This window comes from Haemorhous mexicanus, chromosome Z (assembly GCF_027477595.1).
Source record: "Haemorhous mexicanus isolate bHaeMex1 chromosome Z, bHaeMex1.pri, whole genome shotgun sequence".
NCBI classification, from domain to species: Eukaryota; Metazoa; Chordata; class Aves; order Passeriformes; family Fringillidae; genus Haemorhous; species Haemorhous mexicanus.
Window position 1 is genome coordinate 45,985,507 of NC_082381.1, and position 18,051 is coordinate 46,003,557.

The 18,051-nt window shown below is 39.7% G+C and overlaps 1 protein-coding gene across 1 annotated transcript; it reads left to right on the forward strand.

The window, feature by feature from the left end:
• Nucleotides 1-359: 359 nt before the first annotated feature.
• On the forward strand, nucleotides 360-16,054 carry ISOC1 (isochorismatase domain containing 1). The gene is made up of 5 exons (XM_059873571.1): nucleotides 360-703; nucleotides 9,732-9,851; nucleotides 10,010-10,213; nucleotides 10,598-10,714; nucleotides 14,572-16,054. The coding sequence occupies exons 1-5, from the start codon at nucleotides 404-406 to the stop codon at nucleotides 14,716-14,718; spliced, it is 888 nt and encodes a 295-aa protein (XP_059729554.1). The 5' UTR covers nucleotides 360-403; the 3' UTR covers nucleotides 14,719-16,054.
• The last annotated feature ends 1,997 nt before the right edge of the window (nucleotides 16,055-18,051 follow it).

Here is an 18,051-nt window from a genome sequence, read left to right on the forward strand (position 1 = left end):
GCTCTGCCCCGGGGCGCGACCCTGCGAGGGCCCCGCCTGGCCGCCCCAGCGGCGGTGTCCCTTTGCCCCTCTCCGGGAGACACGGCCTCTCTCCGCCCGGACGAGGGCGAGTGCCCGTGTGGGGCTGCTCTTCTCATGGTCCGCCTAAGCAGGGAAGGCACCATGCCCCCGCCTAATACACCCCATGTTCCTCCGACGAAAGCACCCAGGCAGCGCTCTCACCCCAGTGGGGCTGCGGGGCAGGGCCGAGCCCCATGGCGGGGAGGAGGAGCAGGAGCAGCCGCAGCCGGGATTGGGGCCCGCCGGCACCGCCCGGCCGGTCGGGGGGGAGGAGGCGGCGGGAGGAGGAGCGGTGGCGCGGACCGCAGCGAGCTGGCGGGGCTCGGCGCGGCGGTCCCTGAAGATGGCGGCGGCGGAGCCGAGCGCTGCTCCGGGCAGCGGGAGCTCCGCGCCGGCGGGCGGCGGCTCCGTGCCCGTCCTTTTCTGCTTCTCGGTTTTCGCGCGGCCCTCCAGCGTGCCCCACGGCGCCGGCTACGAGCTGCTGATCCAGAAGTTCCTCAGCCTGTACGGGGACCAGATAGACATGCACCGTAAGTTCGTGGTGCAGCTCTTCGCCGAGGAGTGGAGCCAGTACATCGACCTGCCGAAGGGCTTCGTGGTCAACGAACGCTGCAAGGTGCGCCTGGTCCCGCTGCAGATCCAGGTGAGAGCCGGCGGCGCGGCAGCGCCGGCCGCCACAGGTGCGTGTGAGGGCGGGCAGCCCGTCCCGTCCTGCCGCGGCGAGCCCCGCGCCCTTCCGGGAGAAGTGAGGGATCCTGGAGCCGGCTGGGACCGTGGGCGCAGTCCCCACAGCCCGCGCTCGCTTGCCTCTCGGTGGAAACTTTTGGGTTCCTAAGTCCGGGAGGCAGGTGCGCTTTGCGCCACACGCGTCTGGTGACCGGGCTTTGCCTTCGGCTAGCCATAACTTACTTGGCGTCATGAACGGGAAGAGAAGTCAGGTCGCTGAAGTAATCAGTGCTCCCGTTAAATCAGACGGCTGGTGCTACCCGGCCTTAGCCGGAGGTAATGGTGCGAGGTGGAAACCGAAAGAGTGCCAGTAAAGTGGGCTCTGCCAGAGCTCCGTATCTTGCCTTGTAGTTCATCAGGACCTCTGTATCCCCCTTTGCCTCAAAAAGCTCTTCTCTGATATTCAGGTTTATAGCTTGATAGTTCTGTAGCCACAAACCAGGAAGCCAGACTGCCAGATAGATGCAGTTATGGGTGCTTTGCTATGAAGATACTTTTATGCCCACTAGAGATTGGTGCAAGTTGTGCTGTAATACTTCCACTCAAAACACATTGCTTCTTCCTTTCTCCAGTATCTAAGAATTCAACTTAAAAAAACCCCACAAACCAAAACTGGTCCCAGGATTAAACCCCACATCATTGCTGTTTTCATTCAGAACATTAAAAAAAATATATAATTAGGAAATTTTAGTTTGCCTAGCCAACACTTCTCAGTGTTATCATGAGAGCTGAAACATTGCTTTTCTTCTCTTAATGTTTTCAGAAATGTCTAATTAATCCTGTTTGTAAACTCTGCTTAATCATAGTGTCTTGTATGCATAAACTCTCAAGGTGGTCTATTTGCTTACACTGTACATTAAGGATGCCTTTGGCATCTTTTATTCTTAACTTTATGTATGGAAAGAATGGTTAAGAAGAGCAAACTGGTTTAATAAATTCTTAGCATTCATCCTATACACTCATCATATGCAGTTTAAAACTTTTCTGTTTCTGTGTTGTAAACAGAATTTATGGGGGCCCAATCAGAAAAACTGGAAAGGAACAGTCTTTCCAGCTTGCAAAGAGTTGGTGTAGGTGTTAATTAAAGCAAGGATTTTAAAAATAGAATTTGGGTATTCTGGGCATATAACAGTGTTTCAGGTCAAAATTTGGTTCTCATTTGTGCATGCAGATCACTACTCTGCAAAGACTCCCTTGCAGATGCCTTCTGCACTGAAACTGTAAATGCAGCTCAAGCATTTGTAGCAGGACATACGTCTTGGAATAAAGGTCAGTATTGAGACAAGGATACATCAGTCCCAGGGTGCAAATGCGCTATACAGCTTTGACTGCAGGGATTCAGGATGAACCAATGTTTTATGCATTATTGCCTATTTGATTGCCTACTTACACCAATACTGTTGCAGTTCTGTTGCAGCTGTTGATATGAAAAGGATGGTAGTTGTGGGTTATTCCTTGATCTGTTTCAGCAGCTGTGAATGAGCCGAAGATGTCTCAAATGAGACATCACAATGATGTCAGTCAGCTTGCCTTAAGCCAGAGACAGGTGCTCAGAGATCACTTGTTTGAGAAACATTTGGTATGGTACAGACACAGTCTTTTAAGACCTTTAAGACTTAGTGATGGGAATATTATACTTTCTGTGTGTTCATTCAGTCATTGCCACTATTATATGCCCTTTTCTCCTTCCCTCCCCCTTTTCCTCCCTCCCTCCCTCCATGATGTTTTATCTGCAGTTACACACAACATTGATTTGTCAACTCTGTGTGTGGCATAGTCAGTGGAATCACTGTTTTGAATGTATGTGTCAAGAGGGACAACTTTTGCTCGCTGATGTGATTAGATTTTCATATTTAAAAAGATATTTCTGTTTAAAATTAAGATTCAGAGATGCTAGCAGCTACATCAATAGACAATAATTTCAGTGTTTTTAAAATGCATGTTTTATGAGGTATAGGTATGCATTTAGTTGGAGGAAGGATTTTAACCTTTGAGAAAGCTAGTGCCCATAATCTCTGGTATGTTATCCTTCCATTTTGATTCCTGTGCAGGCCTGTCGTAGAAGGATGCCTTTTGGTATAATAGCTCACAAAATGTCAGCATCAAATGATGTTTGACTGGGCTGTTTCAATTTCTTGTCCCTGCAGCTGAGGGGGGCAGTAATCTCATGGAGGAATTACCATATGCTGCCCTTGGAAAGCCGCTCCTTGAACTCAGTTCAAAGCTTGATCTTACAGGGACATTTGCTCTTTCATTGTTTTATGCCTTTGTACCATCCTCATATATGTACATTTGTTTGGTCCGGGTGTCCTGACATGAAACAGTCACTTAAGCTTTTGATGGCCGTGCAGTGTTAGGCTGGCTGGTGGGGTGCACTTCACTGTGATGTTCTGCCTGGCTGCCACTCCTCAGCTCGAACCTCCTCAACCCCAGACATGCAGTGAAGAGGGGTGTTTCCTCAGACCTCTCTCAAATGGAGGGACTGCATCTGCTTTTCATAAATTTTAAGTCTTATAAAAGTCTTTTAACAGGAAACTATAACATTTGTAGTTTGGGTGAGGGAATGCAGGACCACTTTAATCGCCTCTACATACAGTTAAATAGTGCTACAAAAGTTATTGTATTTTCCTGTAGTGTTGTGCCTGCCTTTGGAGGAGAGAAGTAAGGAAAAAGACTTTAGTGATATCCAAAGAAAAGACAGCTATATGCACATTACACTGTGTAATGGAGGAGTTCAGGCAGCTTTCAAATCCATAACCAAGAGAGACTATTTCATAGTTACTGTCATAACTTCAAGGTGACTTCTCCTCAAGAGGACTTCTGCTCTGTATTTACAAACTGGTAAACCTTAAAATACTGAAGCTAAAAGGATCAAATTATTGCTGAAACCATTGTATAAAGAACATCTATTTCAAGATAGTTTTTTGAGACAGGCTGGTGTCTCAGGCGTATCTGTCTTGAAAAAAACTGCTTGCAGAATGATATTCAACTTTTGCAAATAATAACGTAAATGAAATATAACAATTAATACACTGATTTTCCCTCTTATTGCTCATACCTGATATTGCTCAGATGGTCTGGAGCTAGAACTCGCTCAGGAACCCAAGTCCATTTCCTGAAGAGCAGGAAAAACCAAAGCATAAATTGCAGGGATGTTATTTAGGAATTTTAGGGCGAAATTATAAATTTTGATAAATTAGTACATTCCTAAATAAATAAGTTTTTTGAAAAGCAGCATGTGGGACTTTAAAGAAGGGGGGGAAAAGGGCTGAAAATACTGAAAGAGGATGTTTTTTTCTCAAATCCGTACTCCTTGTTTGTATGTTTTTACTCTGCAACAAGCATTTTAGTAATTTTAAATTTTGCTGAAGACTTTTGTACTACATTATATGTACATCATGTGTTTTTTAAACTAAATCTGCCCTTTTAAAATGCTGAATTACATGTAAAAAATAGCTTAGCATAAGATAAATATTTATGTTTCTAAATTGAAACACTTGTAACCTATTTTTCTCTTGAAATACATCAAACTGAATTTATTCAATTTGTTTACATTTGAAATATAGGCAGCACAACTGAAGTTCAACTGAATCTTGCCAATTTCCTTTAAGAAGTACAGAAGAAAAGGTGGTAGCTTCTTTTTGTTGTTGTCTCTTCTATGCCATCCTTGAAATACCAAGATTGCAACATCCCCAGTCTGCCCTGTTAGTACATACCCTTGGCATGAGATTCCTGACATCGCTAGTGATGTCAAATGGGATTATTTTTTTTCTTCCAATTTCTTGTTCATTACAAATACTGTGAGGAATTTTATTTTGTATGTCTCATGATTTCCTGGACTTTGAACAGGTAAAGAACAGATAAAAAGCCAGTGTATGTGAATATTTCTATGAAGCTGAACCTATAATTATAGTACTTCATTGCAATCACATTTTGTCTGATTAATAATAGTAATCAGCAGAGTTGATATATAGATGTGAAAAATCACCTCTCCTTTCCCACCTAGGTCTTTTCTAGAGTAGGATTTAAAGCTCTATGTAACTTGTGACTCCTGGTCTGGACAAGGTCCTAGAGGTGACTTCTTTAGCTGGGTAAAAGAGCTGCAGCAGGTTACTTGACCATTTGACGTACCTATTCTGGTTGTGCTATGGGTAACCTTCAGCTGGAGGACAGAAAATCCTAAGAGAAATTAAGTGCAACAAGTGGAAATGCTTATGTACTGTTGAGGGGAACTTAAGGTCACTTGGGTTTTTGGGTTTTGATGTTTGTTTTTTTAACTTCTGCGTTCAAGTTGTTTAATGTTATTTTGGCTGAGTAGATGTTACATTCAGGGTGGATTCAAGCAGATACTGTGTGGCTGCAGTGGCTCATAATCCTTTCCCACCTGCAAGGAATTTCTGCAGTGAAATCAAACAGGTGTGATATGCCAGCCCAGGTTTGATATTGTTCTGCCCTTACCCCAGCTCTTTGGGATGTTGGACTGGGGAGGTTTGGGTGATTTTCACTGCCAGGAGATGGGAAGTGGAGGTGTCACAGCGTTCTTGTAGAAGGGGAGGATGGCACTGAAAGCAAGTGAGTAGTAGGATTTATGTGGCACACTAAAGAACTAGTAAACTAAACCTCTCCTTCATACATAGCAAATAGTAAATTTATTTATGGACTGTGTTAGCTACTATTTATGAAACTTAATTTCAAACTTCTTTCTGCTGCACTATGTCCTTCCCACATCTGGTCTTCCACATAACACCTGCAAGTGTTGATTCTTTGATCTTAACATCTCTTTCTTCCAGTTTCCTCTTGTTCTGCCGCAATTCAGACTGCAAGTTAATCAGAAATAAATAAAAAAATAAGTATATTAATTATTTGTGTTAGACTTTGTAAAAGCTTTTATTTAGCAAGTAAACAGTTGACACAACTTTATTTTAGAGAGCTGCTCACATGAATCTGAAGGCATAAATTGAATCATATGAAACCAACTTGACAATAAAGAAAAGCAGATATAGTGCTTTTGCTCCAGCTCCCTGTGCTTTTTGACATAAACATATGAGATTCAGTGGAAGTCTATATATAGTAAGGATACTCTCTGGTTGGAAAGAGAGTTAGTTTTCTTCTGCACTTCACTGTCAAATCGGAATGCTCTATAAAATGGCTTCCAAATTCACTGTTTTTCATTATTACATTGTCCTTCTCCTTGATGAAACTTAGGGCAAATACTGTTTTTGCAGAAGATCCCAGGCTGGTACGAGCTGCAAGCATCTGAAAAAGCAGACTTCAGGTCTTTCAGGACAAGCTGGAGAAACAGGGTGCAATAAGATGTACTTCAAAATGGAAGTAGCAATGTAGAAACAATCAGCTACACAAACAGAAGATGAGGGAGAGTTCAGAGGATGATTTATAAGTCTAAAATGCGCCTCAGGAGTCTAAGTATCATCCATTATGAAAAGAGCAAATACTGTACTGGAAAGTACAGAATAAACAGGGCCTGGAAGGGCTGTGAATTGGCTGACATTTGAGGCCCTGCTAGAGCAGTGAAGTAGTATGGGCAGAGAAGCACTGTTGTGATAGTAGTATTGAGTGCCTCATTCCAGACTGCAATTTGAAAACTACCCCAGGGAGGACAGTGAAAACAATTTGTAGGAAGAAATACTAAAAGCATTAGATACATTTTAGAACAAGGAGGGGGAGAGGAAGGCCTAAAGGGAGACCTAAAGGTCTTATTCTTGAGGTGTAGTAATAAGTTTTGCACGTGGTATCCATGTGAGGGAGGATGGTAATGCTCTTGTGTTTCAAATTCACTGTGCACCTAACTGGAAGTAACACTCATAAATGTGAGCAAAGGAGCTAAGGATGAGAAAACACTGAAAGGTAAAGGTAACAGAGCTGTAGGATGGATTTCATAGGAGTTCTGTCTCTGATGGGTCAGACCCTGTGGTTATTTGTGAAGAATATTTGTGTTTGTTTGATCCTTCTGTAAGGGAAGACTATGCAGCTTCTTGAAAACTTTCCAACTCTATTCACATTTGTTCCTCTGCTAGGGGTGGTAGTGCCATCTGCTGCACCGGCAGAGGAAGGTGCATATCGAGGCAGTAGATTAACTTCACATTGGTCATTCTATAGTCCATGATGGTTTGTGGTTCAGACAGATCTTAAAAAATTACAGAATTACAGAATCAATTAGACTGTAAAACACCTCTGAGATCAAGTCCAACCTATGACTGAGCCCTGCCATGTCAGTTAGATCATGGCACCAAGTAGTACCTCCAGTCTTTCCTTCAACGCCTTCCGTGACAGACTCCACCACCTTCCTGGGCAGCGCATTCTAATATCTAATCTCTCTTTCTGTGAAGAAATCCTTCCTATGTCCAACCTAAACCACCGCTGGTGCAGCTGTTAAAATGAGGGAAAGATTTAAAGGAGAAAATAGTAGTCTTTGTTTGTCATATAAATGCTAAGAAAAAATGACACATTTTATGAGTAGGAACCACACTTACAAATATTGTTTATTCCAATTATTCTATTTTTATTGCTGAGCAGTAGGGAAGTTAAATGTCATGGTTGACTTCTGTGATGGTAGTAAGTGCCAGAGCTGTAACGGGTCACAGTACATGTTCCCTGTGATGTTGAATTGTACATTAATACTGCCTGCCAACTTTTTTCATTGTTCAAGCAAATGGTATGGTATGATGGATGGTATTCAAGAACAAGGTGGTTATTTAATTTTATGTCCAATCTTTCTTGGTCCCAGGCCTCATTCATTACCTGGTGTAGAGATGTAGAAGTGTTACTTGGTATCTAGAGACTGCCTTCCCTAACCCTTTGATCAAATCAGCTGCTGCATTACTGAATACTGAAAATCTCCTAGGATTGAAGATCTCACATCTGTGGTAAATTTTTTCATTGCGGCTGTATTTTCCTGGTGAAAAAGATTTTGGAACTAATATTTATCGATTCCCAGTTCCTTTGCAGTGAGTTGACCTTGGCTGACCACCAGGTGCCCACCAAACTGCTCCATCCCTTGTCCTCAGTGGGACAAAGAAGCTTGTGCATCAAGATAATGACAGAGAGGAATCACTCGCCAATTACCATCATAGACAAAACAGACTTGGGGAAATCACTTTGATATAGTGCTAATTAATAACCAAGTAGAATAATCAGAAATAAGAACAAATGTAAAAACACCCTTTCCTATCCCTCCCTTCTTCCCTGGTTTAGCTCTACTTCCAACTTCTCTACCTCCTCCCTTCAAGCAGCACGGAGGGATGCGGGAATGGGGTTTGTGGTCAGTTCGTAAAACTTCACCTCTCCCACTCATTCTTTTCACACTCTTCCCCTGCTCCAGAGTGGGGTCCCTCCTGTGGGAGATAGTACGTCATGAACTGCATCCTTCCCATAGGCTACATTCCTTCCCAAACATTCTCCAGCATGGGCTCCTCCCAAGAGAGTCACAGGTCCTGCTAGGAGCCCGCTTCAGCGTGGCCCTTCAGAGTCACAGCCTTCTTTAAGGCATATTGCAGGTCTTCTTCAAGGCTGTGTTGTGGGGTCCTCCATGGTCTGCAGGTGGATTTCTGTTCCACTGTGGAAGCCCTTGGGCTGCAGGGGCATAGCTGCTTCGCCATGGTCTGCACCAGGGGCTACAGGGGAATCTCTGCTCCTGCACTTGGGGCACCTCCTGCCCCTCCTTCTGCACTGACCTTGGTGTCTGCAGTGCTGTTTCTGCCACATATTCTCACCCTCCTCTCACAGCTGCTGTTGGACAGTGGGTTTTTTTACCCTTTCTTAAATATGTTAGCATAGAATTGTGACCAGCATCACTGAGGTGAGCAGATCTGTCTTGGTTTCATCTGGCATTAGTGCTCTCTTGACATGAGGCTGTTTCTGGCATCTCACAAAAGCCACCCCTACAGCCTTCCCTCACTACCAAAACCTTGTCACATTAACCCAATACATCTGTGCTCTTCCAAAATACATTCTTTTACAGATTTTGTAATCTGGTTTCAGTTTAAAACATACAACCTCAGATTGCAGAAAATGAAGTGTATATAATTAATGGGTACTTCCCAGAAGCTCTTTATTCAATTCTATTTATCTGTCTGCTGAAAAGCTCCTGAATGAATGTAATTTCTCTTGAGTTGCCTTACAACTAAATGATAGTATGTAGCTCTTTCCCTGTAGCTTCCATCTGAAGCCCTATACTTTGGTTCAACAGGTAGTGCAAGTAATTTATTTATACAAATACAAAGCACTCTTTCTAAGTGTAAGAAAATTAAGTATTTGGTTTATTTTTCTTATCCCCTCCCTTCTACCCCACTTGTTACCTTGTATGAGGGAAACTCTAGGAGATTACTTTTGTCATTAAAATGTATTCAGTAATATTTACAGTCTTCTCTACTTTCATTCTAGCCTTTGGACTTTCATCAGGCTTGTGCTAAAAGATGTCATAGACAAACCAAATTGACTACACAATGGAAGTATTGAAAATATTTTTACATACATTATTTGAAAGCAAGTGGAAGTCTGAATTTTTTTAAACTTTTATTTTTCCTGAGTCTATTTCAGTTCCAAGAATTGTGGATTTAAAAATGAATTTGAAGAATGTAATTTTGCTTTTGGTACTTTTTTTTTTTTTTGCTGTGATTTAGGCAGTGTATTCCTCTGCCCCCTTCAGAATTCAGAAATATCCATGTACATTTATGTTGACTTGTGCTTCCCACATAAAAAAATCTTGATTACATGTTGATGGCTATACCGTACTGTTCAGCATCAGCTATTTGTTTTAATTCAGAAGCATTCCAAAATCAGGCTTGACAAACTTATCTCCTATTTTGACTCAAAGTAACATAAATCCATAATCTAGCAGATGTATTGCAAATGCTTCCTAATTCTGCTGCATTTCTGAAAGGATGTCCACTGCCATGGAAAACATTACCTTTATTTATTTTTTTCAGATTACTACTTTGGGCAACCTGACACCGTCAAGCACTGTTTTTTTCTGTTGTGACATGCAAGAACGATTCCGGCCTGCCATCAAATACTTTGGTGATATCATCAGTGTGGGCCAACGACTGGTATGTTGTAGTGAGTTTTGATCACTCATTGTAAACTATTATTTTACATAATAACAATTACTTAGTATTTGGTAATAACAATGTCTTTATTATTGTCCTTTTTTGTTCTTTTTTTTCCCCATTTAAAAAAAAATGTTTTCCTCTCTGTCCTCTTACAGCTCCAAGGTGCACGGCTCTTGGGAATTCCTGTTATTGTCACTGAACAGTATCCCAAAGGTCTTGGCAGCACTGTGCAAGAAATTGATTTAACAGGAGCTAAACTTGTGCTTCCCAAGACAAAATTTTCAATGGTGTTGCCAGAAGTTGAAGCGGCATTAGCAGAGATCCCTGGTGTCAGGAGTATTGTCCTCTTTGGAGTAGAAGTAGGTGCTTTGCCATTCTGATACTGGTTTCTGGTAATGTCTATTGGCCCTCAAAGGGGGCATCACTTTGTGTAATTAAAAAAAAAGACAACTCAATTTATATTACTTAGAGCTTAAATATCCTCTACAAAATAAATTAGTTTTTGTGTTGTCATTATTATTATCTCATAAAAGAATTTGAGATGAGATACTTGTAAGCTACAGGCACTTGTCTCAATCTTAACTGGCATTTAAAATGCATATTGAGTTCCCTTGTACTGCCAGGGTAGAAAAATATGTATTTGAACTCTAATTAATTATGAACTCTAATTTGTGGTTGTGTTACTTTCATTTCATAATAATGGTTTGTTGGTGGCTTTTCTGCCTTTGATTTCTCCCCTGTAGACTCATGTCTGTATCCAGCAAACAGCACTAGAATTAATTGGCAGAGGTCTGGAAGTTCATATTGTAGCTGATGCCACCTCGTCAAGAAGTATGATGGACAGAATGTTTGCTCTTGAAGTAAGTTTCTTAGTCAGGGCTTTCTTCACTTTGGGTTGGTATGTTAAATTCTCTGCTTATTGTAAGCTAACAAGGAATTTCTGTGGAAAAAGCAGCGGATAAAAGTACATTTGGGAAGAGATGAGTACTCTGATTCTTAAAATAACCTTGAAAATGGAGAAGTAGTACTGGCTTTTTAAAATCTCCTTAAATTATGATTTAATATGCATAACCCAGTTTGGAATGTTTGAAATTTTAAAGTGATTGTTCCATACAATATAGATTACTCTGTATAAGCATTAGTATTTTAGCTTATATCCCTTTATGCAGTGTTATCTCTACATCAGAGTAAAAGGGCTATAAAGCTTTTGCCTTTGTTGTTCCAAAGAGTATTTATTCAGGTGTTGAAATTCTTGAAGGGCAGTGAAATACAGTATGTGATCCTGTTCAGATCTCCTTGTACCTCTGTCCCTCCTTCTGCTTTTCCTCATTGGTGCAAATTAAATCTTAATCAGAAGACCCTGATTATAGTAAGGATTCCCCTCCTCCCTGCTTTTAGGAGCTTAGGCAAACTAAATGTAGAGAAAGTGGAGATAAATGTAACGAGGATTTAAAAGCACATACAACTATGTCATAGCAAATTCATTCAAATGATTTTTTGATGGTGTACTCCTAACTTGCCTACGGGCATCACTGTTTAAAGTCATAACCCGATACATACAGTAAGTATTGCAATTTTTTTGCCTCAGGCCCTAATAATAATTTGAAGTAGAAACTAATGATAACCACAGCATGTTAAACTTTTTTATAGATTTTGAGAAGACTTAATTTCTTAAAGGCTAAAGAGAAATCCCCAGCATACAGTGATTGATGAAACCCGTGATTTGATTAAGTGGAAACCTAATGTCAACTGTCACATAGAGCATAGGGACACATACAGAGTGCAGGAGTGACTGAAGTCATGGACTTCCTAAATCAATGTGGTGCAGCAGCAGTAGGAGGCAAAACAAATATAGAAAACCTGAAATCTGTTTGCCTTTTTGTGTATGTTTTCATACATTTATTACTTACAAGGTGTCTGTAAGCATAGAAGTTGGGCCAATGTAATAAAGGTTAAAAACAGTGACTAGCTAGCTTTGCTTTACTTTCTAGGCAAAAAGCGATTGATCTTAGAAGTGTGATTGCTTGCAAAAGCTGTAAATTTTTCCATTTTAAGTAAGTTTTTGGTATATCTTTGCAACACTTTCTCAGTAAGCAAAAGGAAGCGTTTTTCTGTGATCCCTTATGTTGTCAGTCATTACAACATGATTGAGCCAACACTTGCCGTGCGGAGTTGAGCCAGCAGTAACACCTTTTCTGCTGCACATGGTCAGCTTCTTGTGTTACAGAGCCTCACTTAAAAGTGCTACTGAGGGGTGGGGGCAAGAGCAAGCAAGACATGGGCATGCCTGGGAGGAGGAGACCAGGAGAAACAGACATGTATTGGTCATGTCCTTAATCCTGATTGACTGTGGCATTATGGGGGAAGTGAGGAACCAAAATCTTGGGTAATCCTGCTTTAGTTTCAGCATACAGCTCACCATTCCTAGTCACATTATTTTAATGAATGAGTCTAACATTGTCTCTTGTGCAAACTTATGCAAGCTGGTGAGCTGAGGTGAGTTTCATTGGCCAGGGTTCCTGAACCCTTTTCGTTACCTTTCTGGGAAGATGAATGTAACATTTGCCTTTTCACAATAAAACAGCCCTTCTCTATTCAAAGTGACCTTTCAGGAATAATAAAGAGGGATTTTGCAGTGATAACCTCAGCAGCCCCAAATAACTCCCCACTGGTCCCACCTGCCCCTTCAGTTCTCCACCTTTCCCATCACACAGCATGTGTTTTGATTGTACTGGTGATGAACATACAAATATTTGAGTGGGTGTACTAGGAAGTGCAATTTGACTTAATTGGTAACAAAAGCTTTCATGTCTGCTTGGATAACAGTTTGTTTCCACTTCTGTTGTGTGCTTTAAAATGGCAGCAGGCAACAACTTCTAGGTAAAAAACCCCTCAGAAACAAAAAAATCTTGAAAATTGATGAAATAATTCAGCCCAAAAATTCAAGTTTGTGACTATTCTGAATCTCTGCCCTGTCTAATGAAGATGTCTTATGCCACTGCTTGGTCTCAGATTGAGACAGCTTAGTCTGCTCCTACTGGATTTCTTTTCTCTTCTTTGTCTCTTCTACTTGTTTCTTGTGGATGCAACATACTTCTCAAAGACTCTCTTCTAAGAAAATTTGTGATTTCCTTGCAAATCATCCAATATACTTAGCAAATGCATCTTTTTTTTTTCTGCTGATCTAAAATCTGTAAAAATAATATCTAGTCCTAGAAAAGGTATAAGGCAATGCCAGACTCTTTTGACATGTTATGGTGCGTTTTGATTTTAAAGAAAAGATGTTTTCTCTTTTTAGTCAACATTTCACAGACAGAAATGATTTTTTAAGGGTCTAGATTTTTTTTCTCATCCATGCTAGTTAAAACCAAAACCTTTGTATTCTTGGAGAGGCTCATATTGAAAACATTGCCACAATATTTCATATTAATTTTTCTATTTTTCTTTTTTGTATGCATGTGAAGTTTAACAAACATGGTTGTATGGAGTAGGAGAGCTGAAGAAGGTAGCTACTTTGTTTCAGTATAAGAACATTGTGAGGCTTGTTGCTGTAATGGCAATTAGGAAGTATTGAATTCAGTAAATCCAATGTTGTTAGTTTGTTGTTATGTAGACTGTAGTTACATATACTATACTGGTTGATCCCTCAAAGTTAGTAATTTTCACCCATCAGTTGCTTTGTAATTGAAAAGCTAGAGAGTTTGGACCTTCTCTTTGCTTTAATGATTACAGTTGAAACCTGTATGTAATATGTCTGTTCTCTGCCACTTGCCCTCTCTCAGCTCATTCAGGATCCCATTAGATTTGGTGGAGCATGCAGTGGAGTAGAGGATGAGGGAGGGAAAGCTGACTCTATGAAGAGCTTTACTGCCAAAGCATCTTTATGATGGCTGGGAAGATGATGGGGTACTTGGGTTGATCAGCCTTTGCTGAAGATAACTTTGTTATGTAAGCAGCAACCACAGTTGTAAAAGTCCAATAACTTTGCAATAAGTCCTGTGCCTTGAGCTATGTGGAGCCCAAGCCCTGTCGAGTTGCTCACTTACCAGATCTAGCAGACTTCTTTTAGTCTTGCTTTCTTTGCAGCTATACATTTTATCCTGTAGCGTGTGAGAACTGACTCTGGAGTTACTGTCTGTAATCAAACATCATTTAAAAAGAGCTGCTGTTGTGCCAGTATGATTTTTAATGTCTATAGAAGAGATTTTCCCTCTTTCTCCAGAGAGTATTGCTACTAGTGCGCTCTGTAGTCTGAAAGCTGAAGCAGTTGTACATAACAAGGACTGAGAGAGAAATTGTTATAATTTCTTGCTTAATGCTGTTAGGTTGGACCTTGCTATTTTATTTTTTTCCCCAGGCCTTTCATCCACATGAGAATGAAGAAAGCTGTTCTCTGGGTCGTGCAAGGGGAAAGGGTTGTTATTAAGATGTGTGGGGCTGCTGCTTATTAAATCTGACTTGGGAGAAGAATCTAGTTCAAGTAGAAAGTCTTTTTTATAATCCAGGGCAGCCTTTTGCCATAGGAAAGTCTAAACCCTGTCAGTTTTTTGTCCTAGCTTTATAAATTATGCCACTAAGAAATGCTAGAATGGAATTGGCAGTACTTTTGTTAATAGGAGATGTTTTTAAAAATGCTATCCGTCTTTTCTTTCAAAATTCACTCACTCATATTTGTAAATATCTTACATTATTTTCTCTCTGCTCTTTTATTTTTCAGCGTCTTGCACGTACTGGAATTATAGTTACTACTAGCGAAGCGATATTGCTGCAGCTGGTAGCTGATAAAGAACATCCGAAATTCAAAGAAATTCAAAATCTCATTAAGGCAAGTGCCCCTGAGTCAGGGCTCCTCTCCAAAGTTTAAAGCAGGCATGGAGGAAGCAGGTCTCACTGTCCTCTTTACAGAGGAAGGAAGGCTATAAGCGCACATGTACATGTTCTTTCGCTCTAAGTTTGGTAGGAGTGTAAAAATAAAAATTGACATACTTGTGCTTGCCTTAGCAAAATTGTTTGGTTATATGTCTGGGTGCCAGTGTGTTCTGTTTAGTTACAGCTGTCAGAAGTTTCAGGTATCATAGGACCCTTTTGTTGTCAAATTTCTTTATTTAAAAAATAAATCAACGGAGGTGCCTGCTAGTCCATACTGTACACTGATTGTAACAGCTCAAAAAATGCATAATTTGGTGACACCCCTTGATTGTGTGCTTTGCAATTGTTCTGTGATGTCCTGTTTTACTTTTGTATTAATAGAAGATAATTACCTATTGGATAAATGTGATGTGATACGCTTTAATGTTCTATATAAATGAAGTATTCTATTAGGGCATAAATTAAAACTGAGTAAGATATGTGACCTATATGTGCGCTTTTGGTCTCTAGGATAAAATTTAAGCACTTTGCTTCATAGACAAGACACATAAATCAAGCAGAGCTGATGTTTGATTGCCCTAGGTAGCTGAAGTCTGCATCATGACTTTTGATTATACTGAAATTGACTGCCCAAGGCTGTAATTTCCTTTAGAGTATACAAAGAGAAGACTGTTGTGTAATGAGTTCTTTATAAACAAATGGTGTAAACTCCTTCAGAACTTGCAAATATTACCAAAGCTTTAAATTGGAAATGCTAAGGATGTTTAATAATGAAAACCTTACAGGTTCATGTGCTAAATCTACTAATATGTTTAGATTTATTTTGCTTTGTTTTACCTCCAGTTTAGTTCAATTGAATAATTCTATCCCCTTTACTCAAGAGGGCTCTGAAAGAAGGTTTAGCTTCTCTCAGTTTTTGTGCTTTTTTTTGTGGTCTGTAGTTGGGTGGAGTTTGAATAGAATAGAATCTGGTCTAAAAATATTCTTCAGAAAAATAGCATCTTTAACATAATATATATTTTTTCTATCTAGTACTAATCTTTTAACATGTGATTATTCATAAAGGCACTTCCTTCATGTTCTAGGGGATTAAACAATGTTATATAAAGTTTACAGTGTGCCTGAGACATTTATTTTTTTTAAAGAGTACTAGAAGATGTCATACTAACCACTGATCTTTTTGGTGGGAAAGCTATTAAAGTACATGCATTGTTTTAAATTGATTATTTTCCCTTCAAGATGGCTCTAAAAGAATTGTTTCATAAATAAAATTAATTTAATTTGTTTCATATAATCTTTATATGTTCAAAAGAAATAAAAAGTTAACATTTGCTGTGTCTCTTTCACTTGTGATATTTATTGTAGAGCAAATCCTGAAAGCTGTGTTTGCCATTCATCTTATTCTAGTTTGTACAGCTGTGGAAGTTCTATGGATGTCATGGGAATTTTGTGTAAAGATCAAGGGTGGATAATGTTGAATGATTCTTGTCTTCAGCATCTAGTTAAGTGTTACTTAACACTCTAGAATATGAGGAATGAGCATTATGCTTCAAGCTGGAGGCTGGAATGCAAGTTGGGTTAAGAATGCTTGCTATATCACTGACCGACTTCTAACCTTCTTTCCTGGCATATTAATTGTGTTTCTTAGCAGTACAAAGTTCACTTATATGAAGCAACAGCTGTGCAGAAAAATACTATAAATTTCTTATGAAATAATGGGTTTATTGCCGTCCTTACCGTTATGTGTTGTTGGTACCAAGAGACAGTAATTGAAGGAAAAACTGGAGCATTTTTTCCCACATTTATTTTTGAAACCGTATCAGTTGCCTCAAAAACAAATGCATGGACTTTTAAGAGGTAATGGTGTTGTTACTAAAATTTTACCACTTCATAGAAAAGTAAATTGAAGGATAGATGTCACATCTTCCTTTACATTCCTCTTTTGACACAAGGGGAGTCACTGGTGGCACTAAAGAAGAAGCTATAAAATACATCAATAGTCTCTGTGCTAATTCTACTTTTTTTTTTCCTTTAATTTGCATTGCCTTCTGTGGCACACTAGATTTTTGTCAAGATGCCTAATTTGTGGGATTTTTTTCCCATAAGCTTAAATTATAAGAATTCAGAAATACACAGAGTTATCTTATAAAACTGAGCTCTTAGGTGTGAATTTAAGGGTAACATACATTCCTTTTTTGTTAGATGTATGCATTATTCAGCATCACATGGGTCATTCAGATGAGATTGTAAGAGTGTTGATTTAAAAAGAAGAGGAAAAAAAGTTGCCATATGTCTCCTGTGTAAAGTAAGTTTATTCACAGGACAAAATTTCATTTGCTTCTTCGTTGCTCTCAACTTGTCCATATTTACTGTTCTCTGACAAGTGGGTGTTCCAATGCAGCAGAACAGCAGAAATGAGTTGTTAGAGAAGAGGTCTGTGGGCTACAGTACAGAGTAAGTACTGTTTTGTTCTGCAAAGATGGGAAATAAATTCTTTAAATAAAGTGGAGGAGGATTGCTTAAGGGTATACTCAGCTGATTGTGAAGAAGCTCTCTGTCAAGCTTTTCTTTGTTTGAAAACTTCACCACAGCTATGGCTAAGCAATACAATTGTCACCTGCTGTAGGTGGCTTCAGCATCATTTCTCTTTTCTTGGGGAAGCAGAAAGACACTTCTTGATTTAGAAGAGTGGTTTATTTTCCCTTGTAGAAGTTCTGGTTCTGTGCAAGGTTGCTAATACATTGTTTACCTCACTGTAGCAGCTGATATATAAATGCTGCATTAAGTATAGCAAGATATGCGTGTGATTAGTTTAAATCTGCTAAATCCTTACAAAGATGAGTATTTTTTTTCTTATTAAGACAGTTTAGGTTTTGAATTTAAAATGTGATCCTGTTTATTCACAGAATTATGGTCCTTATATTATATTTCCACACACATGATAATTTTGTATGAACTAAACTGAGTAGGATTTCCAGTAACCTTTGCAAAACCTGAAAACAGAGAATGAATAAAATATCAGCTGTTGGGAGCCAATGTTTTCTATTATAGTTGAAGAAATTATGCTGTGGGACCATTCCACCATCATTTTTGCACTTGCCTGTTAGTAGTTTTCAGGCACACATTTACTTATATCCTGCTGCTTATTGAGTACTGTTCCTATTAGACATAGGAAACCCTCTCTCAACTCCGTGCCCTGCCCCCATATTTATTACTTTATCTGAAAAATTACATTAGCTTTTGGGAGAGAATTGCAATCAGTCATTTTTTACTGCTACAGACTCTTTTTCTCTTAGGGAAGAGATGAAGGCTAGATACTTTGTTGCTT

Excerpts from the sequence above, each read along its gene's own strand:
- ISOC1 (XM_059873571.1), top strand. The coding sequence starts at position 404 with ATGGCGGCGGCGGAGCCGAGCGCTGCTCCGGGCAGCGGGAGCTCCGCG. Across the intron at positions 704-9,731 it reads TGGTCCCGCTGCAGATCCAG|ATTACTACTTTGGGCAACCT; the intron begins GTGAGAGCCGGC and ends TATTTTTTTCAG. Across the intron at positions 9,852-10,009 it reads TCAGTGTGGGCCAACGACTG|CTCCAAGGTGCACGGCTCTT; the intron begins GTATGTTGTAGT and ends GTCCTCTTACAG.